A 16,131-nucleotide genomic window follows, 5' to 3' on the forward strand; every position below is an offset into this window, starting at 1 on the left:
TGATGAGCTCACTGTTTTATTATTCATTATTCCACGTTCTTCTTATGTACCATGAGTGATAAGCTGTGTGATGTGTTTTCAGCTGGAGTGCTTCCCCATGCTGCGTGAGGAAACTGAGAGAATTGTGACTTCGCATATCCGAGACAGAGAGAGTCGGGCCAAGGACCAGGTAATGCTTGTTAGTATGCAGATACAATGGAAGGTCTGTGACATGTATTTTAAATCCATATCTGTTACTGTAATGTTAGGGGAATTACAAACAAGGTACCAATTATCCAAATAGATGACTATAAATACACATACTGTATAACATAATAGATTTATCAGCTAATTTTTGCACTTACTTATTATACTCCTTTATTATAAAACGTACAGCTTATCCTCGATTTTACACACATATATCAATGTAAATGTCCTATATTGTGTTATTGTACTACTCTATGAGCCCCAGCAAATTGCCCCCTAGGGACAAATAGAGTGCCTAAAATTGACTTGTAAATACAAAGCTACTATCTGCAGCTGGTTACCGTAGCTTAGCATAAAGACCGGAAGGAAGGATAAACAGCTAGCCTGACTGTGTCCGTAGGTAACGAAATCCACATAGCAGCACCTCATCCCTCTAACTAGCATTTTATATATGTTTTTTGTTTAATCCTTTTGGAAAAATGACACGCTGTGGTTTTATGTGCTGGACATAGACTCGCTAACTGTTCTTGCTCCCAGTCTTTATGCTAAACTAAGCTAAGCTAAGCTAACCAAACCAGCTATCTGTACAGTAAATATTGCTGCCTACAAGTGGAACTCATGGTTACCAAAAGGGAAGCCATGTACATGACTTGCTTGGTGTTAAAGTGCTGTGAGAGCACCTCTGCTAGGCAAAGGCAACAAGGACGTTAAGAAGCCACTGTGGCTAAAAATTTAGCAAGCTAGCAAACAGGTAACATAATGCAGCAAATGCAAAGGCATAATGACAATGGAAATAGATGAGAATGTTGGGAATATCAGCATTTTCCTCAGACATATTTTAAAATTACAAATAAATACCATATGACTAAAATTAGAATATATTAGTTTACCTTCCACCGAAAAACTAACGTTCATGGCTTCTGCCATTTCTGCAAACATTAGCTAACACATCAAATTTTGTAAACTCTGAGCTTTCACAAAAAATTGTAGTTATGAGGTCATGAATACCACAAGAGGTATATAAATATAAACTCTACTTGTGAACACGGTAAACATGACCCCATTTGAAGGCTACATTTGAAGCTGCAACCAGCAGCCAGTAAGCTTAGCTTAGCATAAATACTGAAATTAGGTGGAAACAGATAGCCTGGCTCTGTCCGAAAGTGACAAAATCCACATGCCAGCATCTCTAAAGGTCACAAACAATTTATATTTCTTTTGTTTAATCTGTAAAAAAAAACAAAACATAAAAAGACATGTTGTGGTTTTATGTACCGGACAGAGACAAGCTAGCTGTTTTCCCTGCTCCCAGTCTTTATGCCAAGCTAGGGTAACCAGCTGCAGACTACAGCTACTTATTTAGATATCTGTACTGATCCAGCAACCAATTAGCTTAGCACAAAGACTGGACAGAGTTTAAGTAATTGGATTTTGTTTCATTTGGACAGAGCCAGGGTAGCTGTTTCCCTTGTTTACACTTTTTGTGCTAAGCTAAGCTAACAGGCTGCTGGATGTGGGTTCGTATTTACTGCACAAACATAAGAAGTGTGGTATCAGTCCTCTCTGCCAACTCTCAGCGATTCCCGATATTTCCCAAAATGTCAGACCACTGTTTCCCTTCAATGATGACTCACTTCATGTTATTTATTCTGTGTTGTTCCAGGTTCTGCTGTTGATAGACATCCAGCTCTCTTACATCAACACTAACCACGAAGACTTCATTGGCTTTGCTAAGTAAAGACTCCATCTATCTATTAGCTTGATAAATTATGCATGAATAACCACATCAGGCTGGTGAAAACAAATGTTTAGAAGATCTCCTTTTACCCCGTCTTGTTTTTTTTCTCCCCCTCTCTCTCTCTCCTCTACATTCACCTTTCCCTCCCCGTCATCCCGTCTCTCCTGCTGTCCCTGTTTTGTTGTTTCTCCGCCGCAGTGCGCAGCAGAGGAGCAGTCAAACTAATAAGAGCCAGAGTTCAGCAGGAAATCAGGTGAGCATTTGTCATGTCTCGTGTGTCACACATAAACAGAAGGAGCACAAGGTCAAGGGAGTACTGCGCACCCACACAGCAGCAGGATGGCTACCGCAGAGACAAGACAGAGATGCTGAAATGAAAGAGACCTCATCCAAGATGCTCTTTTATTTGAGTAGATCTGCATGCACACATTTTATGTTATTTTAGCCTTATGATTTCTGAGATTCTATCATTATTATTTTATATTTGAGTTATGCATGGTGTATTATGTTTAGTGGGGCACCAGTTGTGTACAGTGGTTTGTTTGCTTCTTTATGATTTTATCTCAGTAAAAGAATCACATTGGGTTCTATTACTTTATGCCACCATCATCACTGGTGTTGTTGTTGAGACATTTCCCTTTGTTTGAACCCCTCCTGTGTCATCAAGGTGCCACTTTGCATTTCATCCCCATCCCTTAGTGAGAATCTCAGCTGCCCTCTTATGGGTGTCTGTTGGTGAGTATCGCTCATTGTGGGTTATGGTTTGCAATGTCATTTTGTGCCTGCAGTAACACCTCTGCCCATTGTGTGGTGCTCTCCGGCACCGCTGCTGCATAACAACCTGTCGTTTTTCTCGTTTTCCATTTGACGGGGGCCAGAATGGCAAATTGGCTTTTTATGCTACTGTTGGGCAAAGTCATATTGCACTAGAAAAGTTGCCATTTTCTTTTAGTGCCACAAGGTTTCTAAATCCCCCACATTCCTTCCTGTTGCAGGCCTCCTCTCCTCCCGCATCAGGCCTGATTGTAAGAGTTTACTCTCTAACCGTTTACTCTCTAACACCCCCTCCACCCACCAGCGTCCGCAGACTACAGGGGGTTGCCAACTACAAAATAGAAATTAAAATTTCACTTGGTTTGGCAGTTAAATATCTCAAGTGTCAGAATTTCTTTTAGTATCCTGCCATGGATCCAGGCACAAAGCAGCCCTCTAATGTTTGCCTATGACAGAAGGGCTTTGTAATGATTTGGGTAACCTCCTTAGTGAGTCTTAGGCGGTGCGAGACTGACAGTAATCTAACCTAATAATCACTTGGCACTGTGCCCGCAGGCCTGTTTGTGTAGGGCTTGTGGGGTTAATACACCTAACACAGTTGAGACACACACAGACACACACACAGATGCTTTATTGTGCGCTTGAAGCACTTAACGCAATGGTCACTTAACACGCTAACACTGGCCTCTGCTTGTGGTATTGTGAACACAGTTCCCTGAATGAGACTGCACTGACACACAGTCACATGCTCGGCTCTGAGTGAGTCACCGAGACACAGTGACACACCTAACCTGACCTTCACACACATCTCATCGCAAGTCATGCATTGATCACCTGCACAGATTAATTCGGGCTAGCTTTAGCCATGATGTGTCGTACAGATTTGTTTTAGAGGCGAGTGAGTTGTTGTTGTTTTTTTTATTAAAAAAAAAAAATCACGGATGAAGAGTCATCCTCTTGTTTTCTTGTTTTATTTTATTTACTTTTTTTTTTTTGCATAACAGCAATCTCTGATTTTCTGACCTCACCCTCCCCTCAGGTCATTCGCAAAGGCTGGTTGACCATCAACAATATCAGCATCATGAAGGGAGGAGCCAAGGAGTACTGGTTTGTGCTGACTGCTGAGAGTCTCTCCTGGTTCAAGGACGATGAGGTGAGTTTAAAGTCCCGGTGAAACAGACGTTAGATCGTCTTTAGCTTCTCTACTGTGACATATTTCCTAATGAAACTGAATGTTTGACCGATGCACAGTTACAAGAGGGATTTAGATCAAATCCTACACGTTTCATTGGACTGCTAAATGTGGGCGGGTTTAGATTTAGTGGCTCAATACACACCTCCCTCAGCATTAGATCAGGAGGAGGACAAGGGAGAGATGAATGACTGAATCAGACCTCAGCCACATTGATTTGGACATGAAAAGAAAGGTTTGATTGTTGAAAAGTGGGCGTGTCAGAACAGTGAGGTTCTGATGGTGTAATGCTGACGGAATAGTAGTATCTGTCAGGGGGAGAGAGACGAGGCCCATCGTATGCTTCATGTACACTGTAAAATACCCTGTGCATAATCTGTTTTAGCGCAGTCTCACCACTCTCATAGCATTGATTTTGGAAAAAAGATGCTCTGAATACCCACAATACAATACCTTTTCAGCACCAAAGAGCAGACAGACACAGTTAGCAACTTTAGTTGGAGGATTTAGCAGCTAAAGAGACAGATATTTCCCTCAGGAGTTAGAGAGGTTGTGGTCTTGACCGTTTTTCGTGTTTTTTAAATTTTATATTTAGAACCTTGATGCTGATTATGAGACAATGTGCTCCATGGCACAGATATGCAAAAGGCTCCACTACCTGTCCTACACAAAAGCAATATACACAGACTTTGTGACAGTTTTGCCTCTTTCTTGTTGTTGTTTTGCATCTCTTTGTTGTCACTATGCATCTTTATGTGGTTTTGTGTCTCTTTGAGGTCATTTTGTGTCTTTGTGGTTGTTTTGCCCCTTTTTTGTTAAATTTGTGTGTTTCTGTTGTAATTCTGCATCTTTTTTGGTCGTTTTGTGTTTGTCTGAGGTAATTTTGTTCCTTTTTCTGGTTCTTTTGCCCCTTTTTGTAGTTATTTTTGTGTCTCTCTGAAGTTCCCTTTGCATCTGTTTGTGATCATTTTGAGTCTCTTCCTGATCAGTATGTGTTAATTTGAGGGACATTTTTCAAGTGAAGGCTAGGGGGCCCCTGGGTCTCTGCCTGGTGGGCCCGTTCAGTAATCCATCAATGAATAAGGGTGGATCAGATACAAACATGTGCCAACTCTTCTGAATGTCCTCTAGGTGGAATTTAAAATATTCTTTGCATATTTATCTCTCTTTTAATACAAATCTATTGCAAAAAATGAAAATTCAACTAAGACTGATGGATGACAGTCTGATGTTGTGCAGAAAGGAACCAGCAATAGCGGATAAATGACTCAGATCTCTTGGATATTTTTTTATAAAAGCAGAATTTATTATTTTTACTTCCATCATCATTAATAATACAACAGAAAGATCAACAGCAGCACACTGGTTTCGGAGAAAAAGCACACCGTTTGCACCACTCTGCATCGACAGGATTCAGCATTCGGCCCGTGCTGCTGGCTTATTTGGCGGGCTGATGTCTATCTGCCTGTCTGTGCCTGCTGTACAGGTTGGAGGATATTCTGCACAGCAAGTGTAGATAGGCAGACACACTGCAACTCCTTCAGCCAGTTGGTGTTGTTGCTGCATTGTTGTTTGTTTATTGGACCTTGTTTAGTCTCCTGCCAGGGTGCAGCTCCAAGAGAGATACACAGAAAAGAATTTGGATTTGTGCACACTGATAGAGACAATACTGTTCCCTCCAGCTCAGAGTGTGAAATAGATTTTTATGTGGTGCCGTTTGTGAGAATTTAGCCTGTGTGTACGAGTCACCATGATGGAGCAGTTTACTGTATGAATTACATATGTGAAGAGTTTGGCCGTGGTTCTTGTCATTCACTCCTTCTTTCCATTCATCTTTCCCTTTGTGTTTCCCTTCTTTCCTCCTCCTTCCTTCCCCACCTCTTTCCACTGGGATTCGCTTCTTCTTTGCAAATTTGGAACAGTCCCAATCCCAACCAAATGTTCACTCACAGACACCCAAAATATATGGACGCACACTCAGCCCTCAGACAGCACATGGGCCGTGCAGCATCGGGACTACAGATTGTCATTTGATACGTTAGTGTGGTAATGTAGGAAATTATAGACTCCGCTGGCTTCGCCTTGTATATTTCTGTTTTACACCCCGTGAACTTTCTATAGTCGCATGCACGTGCACACGTGCGGATGCACACACACTTGGCGCGCCCTCCTCCCTCTCTTGGTGCGGTTGGCAGTTACTTTGGAACTGCTCGCATTCTTGGCAGGAAAATCACAAGTTTTTAATCCAAACATCAGCCTCCAGTGTTTCGGCAGAGAGAAACCCCTCTATTAAATATCAATATCCCCCAGTTTCTGTCTCTGACCCTCAGCTTCATATCGCTTCATGGCACTGAGTCACCATTTTGGCTCGATCTAAAGTGTAATATTCCACATGCAACAGTAAAAAAGTTGCACGTCCGCTCTGAATTTTTATACTTTCACCACAAACCAACAACAAGAACCCACCTAAAGAGACGCTCATTTAACTGAGTGGTCAAACGTAACACATCCTGTGTGTACGTATGTTCTTTGCGCACTGGGGCTTCATCTGCAGGCTTTTCCTACCAGCTTTTTGCAGTTATTTGACACCACAGCAATCTAGTTTACATCAGTGTCCTTTGCCTTAAGTCTTCCAGCTCCATTTTGGCCACCCACTGAAATAACTTCACTGGAGGTGTCTGACTGTATTTTCAAACTGCACTTGATTGATTGGCCCTCGCTCCTTTGGCCTGTGTTAGATGCTTTGCAGCCACACTCGCTCCTCCCCCTTCCAGTGGACCACATCTTCATCAGAGGCTAGCAGCCTGCACACTTACTCATTCATGCTATAAATTATGTGAGCTCGCTATTTTGTGAGTTTTGGCTGTAAATTCTTTCTCCCTCTGGCTGACAATTTAGTTGTTGTTTTTTTTCAACACTTTTGGTTTTCACAGAAAGTTGTCAAATCTGCAGTTAGTGTTGAGATCTGGTGATGTATGTTTATTCCAACAAAGAAGTGAAAAGGAAGTGGTGAGTGTTAGAATGCACTTAGAACATAATACAGATGGACATAGATCACATACAGATTATAAAATTGATTTAAAATAGCAAAGGTTGAGAAGGAAGGAACAGATGCAAAATAAAACACACATCTTGGAGAGCCAACAGAGAGAGCGACACAGAAAGACAGACTGACAGAAGAGGGTCCATGCCCAGTCTAACCAATGTGCAGACTACTGTACACCAGTATGATAATGAACAGGTAGTCTGAACACTGGGTGGACGGAGCCGGAGTTAAGAGCCAGGCCTTGTGCGCTGTTTTCCAGATGCTCGCGGGCGGCTCTGCCCTCCCTTCGCCCCTCTCCATTTTGGCAGCAAGGATCCCGTCTATCGAAAACCCCCTCAAAACTGCCATTCGCCTCATCCGCGTTTGCTGCCTTCCCCAGCCTTTTTGGTGCACGTCTCTTGGCGTGTTTATTTGTTTTGGTAGACGTTTGAGCTCTGGGTCCCCTCGCGGTCCGTTTTGGTCATGCCGGCCATGAAGAGTATCCAGCCTTGACGTGGCATATTCGCTCAGACGACTGGGACAGACTGGCTGCACGTTCAGGGAGGGGATATTACAAAAAAGAGGGAAAGAGAGAGACGGAGGGGGGGAGCGAGTGAGTGAGGAAGGGAGAGGAAGAGAGAGGAAGAGGGAGGGGACACGTGTGACCATATATGGGCTGTAGTGACCCCTTGGGGGATACAACCCAGAAGAGTCTGCAGAGTTTTCTTGTCTTCTCCTCTCTCCTCATCTTCTTCTTCTACAATTCTTCTTACCTGCGACCATCTACCACCTCTTTCCGGACCGTCAGACCAGATGTGGGCTTTCTTCTGCAAATCTTTTGCAAATCCACTTTCTTCTTCTCGATCTCTCCTCCTCCTTCGCCCGCCGTCTCTTTAACTTCTCCCTCCTTCCCTGGTTCTCTGTGTGCTGCTAAGCACTACCAGATGTTGAGTTTTAACGCCAGGCTGTCATTTAATCTCTCCCTCTCTCACTCTCTCTCCCTCCTTCTTCAAAAAAAAAAAAATCAGGCAGGAAGTGGGCCCCTCTGGAATGGAAAGAAAAAATATTGAGAAAATATAGAGGGGGAGGGATAAAAGAAAAAAGACAGAGAGTTAAGAAAGATGGAGGCTAGGATGGAGGGTAAAAATGGAGAGCGGAGCTTCGTCAGCATCCGTCACAGGCCTTGTGTGAATGTGTCCCAGCTGTGCTTGAGCTTCTACCTCAGAGGATGAACATGTTTGAGCACTGGACCTCCAGCGCTCACGTACATCTGCGTTTTTCCCCGACTTACTCAGTTTACTCAGCCTATAGCTACCAGCTCAAAACGCACCGTGAAGAACGACTGTGTCTTGACCCACACTGTAATGACTTCCACATGTGCTCTCCTTCTCCCTTTTCTTTCTCTGTCTCTGCTTCCCCCCCTCCGCTACCTCCCACTCTCATTTCTCCCCCATTCCTCCTCCCTCCTGTCACCCCCTTTTCTCTCTTCTCACCCCCCTCTCTCCCTCTTTAAAAACCTGATTTCACCTTTCTCTTATGGACGTATTCTTGCACAATTCTGCGGCAATTTCATTGCACAAGAGTTCATGAAAATAACAAATTGCATCAGTCAGAAAACCGCTCACGATCCGTACCTTCTGTTTTCCTCATCCGCAGGAGAAAGAGAAGAAGTACATGCTCCCTCTGGACAACCTGAAGGTCCGCGATGTGGAGAAGAGTTTCATGTCCAGCAAGCACATATTCTGTATTTTCAATACGGAGTCAAGGTCAGCTCTTAACATTTGAATTTCTGCTTTTCATGAGGCTGCAAATAAAACTTTTGACAGTGATCACATGCAGTAGATGGAGTTAGAGAGTTCAAGGCCTGTATGCTGGAGCAGCGGCTGAAATATGTTTTGGATTATGCGTTTTGTACAGTATGTATGCATCTATGCACGATTGTAGACTCGGCCAAACTGGAGCTATTTCTCACAGATCCACGGCTCAGTTTATGAAGTTTGTCGTTTATAGTTATTGTGTTCAAGATTCACAAGTAAGTGTGAAATAACTGTTTACAATACCAGGCCTGAACTTTGAGTAACTAGCGCAGAACATCCTGTTAAAAAACTTTATGGTAATTCAGTTTCTTCATCCTTCTTGGCTCCAAACCCAAGAAAGGGTTAAACAACAAAATATCCCACATGGAAGGAGGCACATAACCTAATACTATCAATACTTCCAGATGTCAGAGTTTATATCTTTTTGTTGAACACTTTTTGTAACAATGGAGAGCATTGTCTGCATGTGTTCTTTTAAATAAATATTCATTCATAGATCAGTTAGATTAAATTGTAATGTTTATTGAATTAAACAAGTGAATGTATTTTCTGCTGGTGTTTAGGAATGTGTACAAGGACAATCGCACACTGGAGTTGGCCTGTGACTCTCAGGATGATGTGGACAGCTGGAAATCTTCTCTCCTACGTGCCGGGGTCTATCCTGAAAAAGTCGCTGCGGTTAGAAAACTCTTCATTCTCCCCTCAGTTGGTCTTTTACTCCCCAAGTGACTGTTTCTTGCCTTCTGTTGTGTCTGATCCTAACACATTATTATTTACTGTATTCAACTGTTCTCTTTTATGTTATTATTACTTTATTTAAATTTTTGCATATTTAACATATTTTGCAAGGCAAAATAGGAAATAAACACATTTGGCAGATGGCAGACATTTTACCCTCAACACTTAGGCCTCTCTCTTACACCCTATGCAAAGCGGCACACAGTGCAGCACAACCATTATTGCAGTCTTATAAGTTTAGTGCAGCTACACTTTGCGACATGGATCCGTGTATGTTTTGGTTTAGCGCCACTGCATCATTTCATGCTGCATTTCTATTATAACAGCTGTCACACTGTGAGATGGTCATCCCAAATTTCAGACACTATCAGAATTTTATCCCAGACTGTCTTTGATTGCAAGACCGTGACATCAGCTGTCCTTGAACCTCTCTCACTGTGCAACTCAGGACCACCATTTTAGAGCCACGACCAAAGATATCGCCACGGGTCTTTCACGATGGTCATCTTTTGCTGGCACAGCCCAAAGTCCGTAAAAATGCACATCAACTGTAGGATTTGAGCCCATTTTAGAAATGTTGTTTAATACCAACTCCCACTGTATGAGTAAACTGTCTGCAATGTAAAACTGAAGATCACGATTTATGTGCTCACACTGTACAGTCTGATCATCAAGCCACAACCTCAGTGCTCACACTGTACGTGTAAAATTAATAATGCGGACTATTCTGGCTATTGACAGTTGTCAACACAGATTCATCTGAACACCTCAGGGCTGCAGGCAGGTGGAGGTTTGCTTGCTAGCATAGGCACCGTTCCATTAATGTAGAGACAGACGTCCCAGTAAGAGCCTGAAAATCAATTTCTGTAAAAATGGGTCAGCCGAAGTTTTGATTCTCCCTCTATCTCGGTTTCCCTCGCTTTCTCTCTCTCCTCACAAATATGCACACACACACACAAGTTAGCAAGTTAGCAGCACCAATAAAACAGGTAGGTATAGGCTTCATTGTGTGATTGATTAACACCAAAAAGCACTGATCTTGGGGAATAGACTTGTGGCTTTGCTTCAGCTGTGTGAGAGCTTGACCATGGCTGACCAAAATAACTGACATGTCAGAAATTCATCTGAATGTCTGACAGCCAGTCGGGAGCAGCTGATCAGGCCTTGAGCGGTCTTTGCTCCCCACTATATACCGGACAACAAACGATGTAGTTTGACACTAAAATGAGTCGTGTGGCTATAAAATTGGGTCAGAAACCGGCTCTAAATGGGAAATGTATGTCCTGCTTCAGTAGCAGGCAGCAAGTGTACTTGGGCCCATCTGTTCGTCCATGGATGTGTACATCTTATTATGAAGTGTGGTCAGGCGCATTGTTGACGTATTGCTATGTTGAGGCAGCAGAGAGTGATTGCGCCATTGACCAACAAAAACCTGATCTAAAGTCAGAATGGTGCGGTATGGGTGAAAATAATACATCATAATACATCATTAATGAGGAAAATATCAATGACACACTTTAAAATGTGAGCATAGCACAGAGCAGAGCTGCTGTCCGACTCCCCATTCCCCACTCCAAGAGAGACACTGTGCGCATTTACTCACGAGGAGCAGCGTAACGTCACTGATTGTATCAGAAGCTTAAAGCTCACTTCATTTTCCTCTGTCAAGTTTATAAACACAGTTTAAAGTTTTGCTGCTCATATATTCCACGATATTCACTGTTAATGCTTTACTCTCAGCAGAAAATGGCTCCTCCCCTAATTTGCCGAATCCGCTACGTTAAGATTAGTGTGCCAGCTGCAGACCCACCTGGCTTTAAAGGGAATGGGAGATGACCTGAATTCATGTTACGACCAAAACACACCCTATGATTCATTAAGGGACCAAATACAAACCCTTTACCTCTTGTGCCTTACTTTACACCCAGATTATATTCTGTTAAATGAGCAAAAGTAGAGCTGGACACATCCTAAACACACCATGCATGTAAGATCATGCACTACAGATTGTTTGAAAACGGCCCTCGTAATTGAAACACAAAAAATGTCAGCATCCCGTATTAAGCAGTCAATATCTTTTGTAAATATATGCACTTCTGTCTCATGGTCTCTGTTTTCGTTGTTTAGAAAGTATTTCTCTTTTCTCCCTCTCAAGGTTGAGAATGAGACCACCACCACAACAGATAACTTCTCCATGGACCCTCAGCTGGAGCGTAAAGTGGAGACCATCCGTAACCTGGTGGACTCCTACATGGCGATTGTCAACAAGTGCATCCGGGACCTCATGCCCAAGACCATCATGCATCTCATGATCAATAACGTGAGTAAAGATTACTCAGATGTTCATTTATATGGGCTGTGGAGACAGCTTTCCTCTGTTATTATTATACTACTAATATTAATGATATTAATAGTGACATGGCAACATCTAAGTGGAAAAAATGACCTCACAACTCTGATCCATCATCCTGCGCTGCCTCTTCCTGCCAACAGGTGAAGGACTTCATCAACGCTGAGCTGCTGGCCCAGCTGTACTCTGCAGGTGACCAGAACGCCCTGATGGATGAGTCCCAGGAGCAGGCCCAGAGGAGGGATGAGGTGCTGAGGACCCACCAGGCTCTGAAGGAGGCCCTGGCCATCATTGGAGACATCTCCACCTCCACCATCACCACCCCCATGCCTCCACCTGTTGACAGCTCCTGGTTGGCAGGATCTGGTGGTCGCAGGTACTGGAATTAAACTGAACACATGCATCCTGTAACCACTTTAGATTAAAAAAAAAACATTGTTAGCTGTGCTCTTTCTCACCTGAATATTATTCAGCACTTCATCCTTTCCTCTCTCCAGGTCTCCCCCAGCCAGCCCCACTGCCCCCAGGAGGATGTCTTCAGGCCAGCGCCCGGCTCCCCGAGGGGCTCCGCCACCACCAAACCGCCCAGGACCCCTGGGGCCCTTTAATAATAGTGCTGACAGCCCGCAGGCTCCCAGCCGCCCTAACAGGGCCCCTCCTAGCATCCCCAGGTAAATACAACCTTCACATAACTCATCTGTTTGGAGGACACAAAAAAAGCTCGTCTGATGCCTTTATGAGCGTAGGGATGAATAAGGCCTGGTCCACATGTGCACGGCCCAGTCCTGCACAGGTTTGATTTTCAAGACCAGCTCCCGAACTGGAGCGTGACGTGCAATACCGTACCCACCCTGTTTTGGTCAACACACTGTTGAAAATAAAATATCCATCCAAATGAAAAAGCAGAAACAAAACTGAAGAGCATGCCAAACCAGACAAGTGGCAGTATAATGGCAAAGCCACGCAAAGAAGAAGAATAAGATGTTGGCCAAACAGAAGCCTGAATAAAAGCTATTAGCAGAAGGCTACCTGGATCAGTGACCTCCGTATTCTGACCTTAACATAGTTGAAGGGTAACTGTACATTTATGTGTCGCTATTTAAAAAGTCTTTGTTAGCTAGGTTAGAGCCAGCACTATTTTGGTCACATCTCTTTTGCTGCCTGACAAAGAAGATAACATCATACACTGTGACACTACAAGCCAAAAACTGTGTTTTCCCTGTCTACACGTCAACACCGAAAGTTAATGAAAATCTTCACCCTGGACGGAGTTTTACTAAATGTCCATTTTCAGTGACCTTAACACAATTATTATGTGGACGAAAGGCAGAAACACATAGAAAAAGCAACATTTTCAAATATACGTGTGCGTATGTGGACTAGGCTTAAGAACCATAACAATTTTAAGTAGTTGTATCGATCTTCTCATCGAACTGCTCAGTTTTGTTTTTAACAATCTTTACAACAAAAGTTTGGCTGTTTGAGATATTGAAGAAGTTAGTTCGGTTTGTACTTTGAAACATCCTCTTAAACTCTCAACTCTTAAATTCATGTGAAGACCAAAGGTGTTATAGTGAACTAATACTGAATTAAAAACTAAAACAAGGTCTCCATACGGACCAAGCCCTTCCGGTTTACCTCCTGGGCACTGCCGAGGCGTCCTTAAGCAAGGCAAAGGACCCCCAATTGCTCTGGGTGCCTGTTCGAGGCAGCCCCCTCACTCTGACATCTCTCCATTTAATGCATGTATAGGTCCTGTTTGTGTATGTGTGTGTATTTCGGACCTGTGTGTATATGACAACAGAGTGGGAAAAAAAAGAATTTCCCCTTAGCGATTGATAAAGCATGTCATCTTCTTCTTCTTCTTCTTCTTCTTCTTCTTCTACTTCTTCTTCTTCTTCCTCTTCTTCTTCTTCTTCTTCTTCTTCCACACTGGACCTCTAAACAACAACAAAAAAACTAAACTTAGAACAAACCCATCTCTGGAATCTAACTTAAATTGAAGTGAAAACAAAAATTAAATACAAAAGAAAACTACAAACATATAATAGCTACAGTGAAGACTAATCTCTTCTCTTTTCTTGTCTCCCTTTGTCTTATTTCCTGTTCTCCTCCCATTTTCCTTTCTCATTCTCTTTGGGAATCTCTTATCTCTGACACTCTTCTCTACACATTATCATTCATTCTCTGACCCAAGCCGGCGGCCCCCGCCATCTCCTACAAGACAAGCCCCACCATAAACATCTAAATGGGTTCCTCATACACTTATCTCCCCCCCCTCCTCATCCATTCCACCCCTCCTCTATTAGCCATGGCTCTGCCGTCCTGGTCCCTCCTTAGTGCAGACGCTGAAGTCTTTGATCCCTTGACCCTCGATTTCCTGCCAGGTGACGATGTCCATATATCTATGTACAGTATGGTACTTGTCTTGTGGTGTATGTGTATGTGCGCTTGTTGCTCGCCTGTGGTCCAGGTTTGCTTAGCAGATCCACTACCCAGTATCAGTCCCTGGAGCCTCTACCTTCCCCCCCTCTCCTCTCAAACCCCTCACCAGGTCAGTCACTACCCCCACTTGCTGCTTCTACATGAAAATACGCTCAGCAGTCGTACTGCCCTACTCATTCCAAAATGCAGCATGGCACATAAGCTGCTTTTATTGCATGGGAGTGTGTGTATGTAGAGTGTATGTGTGTGTGTGTTGTGTGTGTGTGTGTGTGTGTACGGGGGAGGGACTAATTTGCCTATATGTAGGCTGGGTTTGATTTAGTATTGTATTAATTTATTGTATAATGCCCCCTTAAGTGTTAATTATCAGCTTAATGTTCTCCTAGGAACAGAAGTTGTATCTTAGTATGTGTGTGTACGTGCGTGTTTGCGTGCGTAACTCCGTGTACGGGTGTGTGTGAGGACACGTGTGCATGTGTGCTGTCCGTCTGCACGTTTGTTGGCGTTTCAGTTGTATTTGTTTTCATGGTCAAAGCTGTTAACAATGAATCATAAAACCCTCGGGGGTCAATTTAATGTTGGACTTTTGTGAGTTGTTCCTGTGTTGTAGTAGCAGCCATACACACATAGCAAGGCTGAGGAGCACCTTCAGTATTCTCTATATGGAAACAGCCTCAATAATGCATTTAACCTCGTCATAGGTGTCCACCTGTGCTGTACCAATGGTCAAGTTGTGACCCTTGCAGCCTTAAGCTCAGATTCAGATGCTGACTCGTGAGACGGGAAAGAAAAAAATAACACACACCGTCTTGAACGAACATGCATTTACATGTTTCCATTTAGCCTTTTTCTCAGGTTTGAAACATGCAACTCCATGCCCATCCCAAACTCCTCCTCTTTTCTCAACTCCTTCTAGCCTCTCTTACATCCTCTTCTCTCACAACCATCGAACCCAGTTGGTCAGTCAGCGTCTCCATCAGAGCTTAAGGTGCTATTGTCAATGTTCAAGTGCTTCTCTGTCAGTTTGTTATTGTGTATGTGGGCCTAAACTGTGTTCTGATGTATATAGGTAATGATAAGGAGATACTGTACCTGTGGACTATTAAGACCTCATCAAGGATCCTAGCGCTTTAATCGTTCTCTGTGTCTCTCTATTCACTAAATGCTCTCTTCTCTCTAATTTAGACTGCCTTACCGGCATGAATTACAACTCTGTATTGCCAAAGCTAAATGTAGACAGAGAATTGGAAAGTTGAAAAAAAAAAAAAAAAAAAAAAGATCTGCTGAAGACCAACGATGAAATGGTTCCAGTTGTAGTGAGACGGCATCGTTACGCAGAGGGCATAAAGTTAAACTGGGGAATTGCATCAGTTGTTATTTTTCTGTGTCTCTGTATCGCTCCTCAATAAACTTCTTCCTCATAATGTCTCACTTTGTCAACAGAGTCTTTATTGTTGAAGCCACAGTGTGTATGCACTGCAGACCTCTCACTGGAGTACAGGAAAATAATGTTTGCTTGTTTACTTATTGACTTATACTGAGGCTTAAAGAGACAATTCACCCAAAAGTCAAAAATACATATTTTCCTCTTACCTTACCTCTTACCTGCTGTTTGTGAGTCTAGATTGTTTTGGTGTGAGTTGTTTAATTAATTTGATTTGAAAGTTTATTTTGAACATTAAAAAAGAAAAGAAAGCAACAACAACAGACAATGAAAAGATTGTTCAAACAGGAGTGGAAAGAAGTCGAAATTTCATCCCACCCCTTCATAAGAAAGAAACTGATAATTTGCGGACACTTAATAGCACCATTAATTAGTGCCAACACTTGTTTTGTTGGAGGAAATGAATCCCTGTTAAAGATAAT

General features: G+C 42.9%; 1 protein-coding gene across 1 annotated transcript in view; it reads left to right on the forward strand.

Moving 5' to 3' along the window:
• dnm3b (dynamin 3b) overlaps positions 1-15,693 on the forward strand; it is a 31,605-nt gene extending 15,912 nt beyond the window's left edge. Inside the window, exons 12-21 of the mRNA XM_050033273.1 lie at positions 83-169; positions 1,850-1,920; positions 2,123-2,177; positions 3,738-3,851; positions 8,572-8,681; positions 9,296-9,410; positions 11,626-11,790; positions 11,964-12,196; positions 12,318-12,491; positions 14,018-15,693. Of these exons, the coding sequence (XP_049889230.1) occupies positions 83-169; positions 1,850-1,920; positions 2,123-2,177; positions 3,738-3,851; positions 8,572-8,681; positions 9,296-9,410; positions 11,626-11,790; positions 11,964-12,196; positions 12,318-12,491; positions 14,018-14,060 (1,167 nt within the window). The 3' untranslated portion in view covers positions 14,061-15,693. The remainder of the gene's footprint in view (positions 1-82; positions 170-1,849; positions 1,921-2,122; positions 2,178-3,737; positions 3,852-8,571; positions 8,682-9,295; positions 9,411-11,625; positions 11,791-11,963; positions 12,197-12,317; positions 12,492-14,017) is intronic.
• Positions 15,694-16,131: the final 438 nt, after the last annotated feature.

The sequence above is a fragment of the Epinephelus moara genome, chromosome 21 (assembly GCF_006386435.1).
Source record: "Epinephelus moara isolate mb chromosome 21, YSFRI_EMoa_1.0, whole genome shotgun sequence".
In the NCBI taxonomy this organism is placed as follows: Eukaryota; Metazoa; Chordata; class Actinopteri; order Perciformes; family Serranidae; genus Epinephelus; species Epinephelus moara.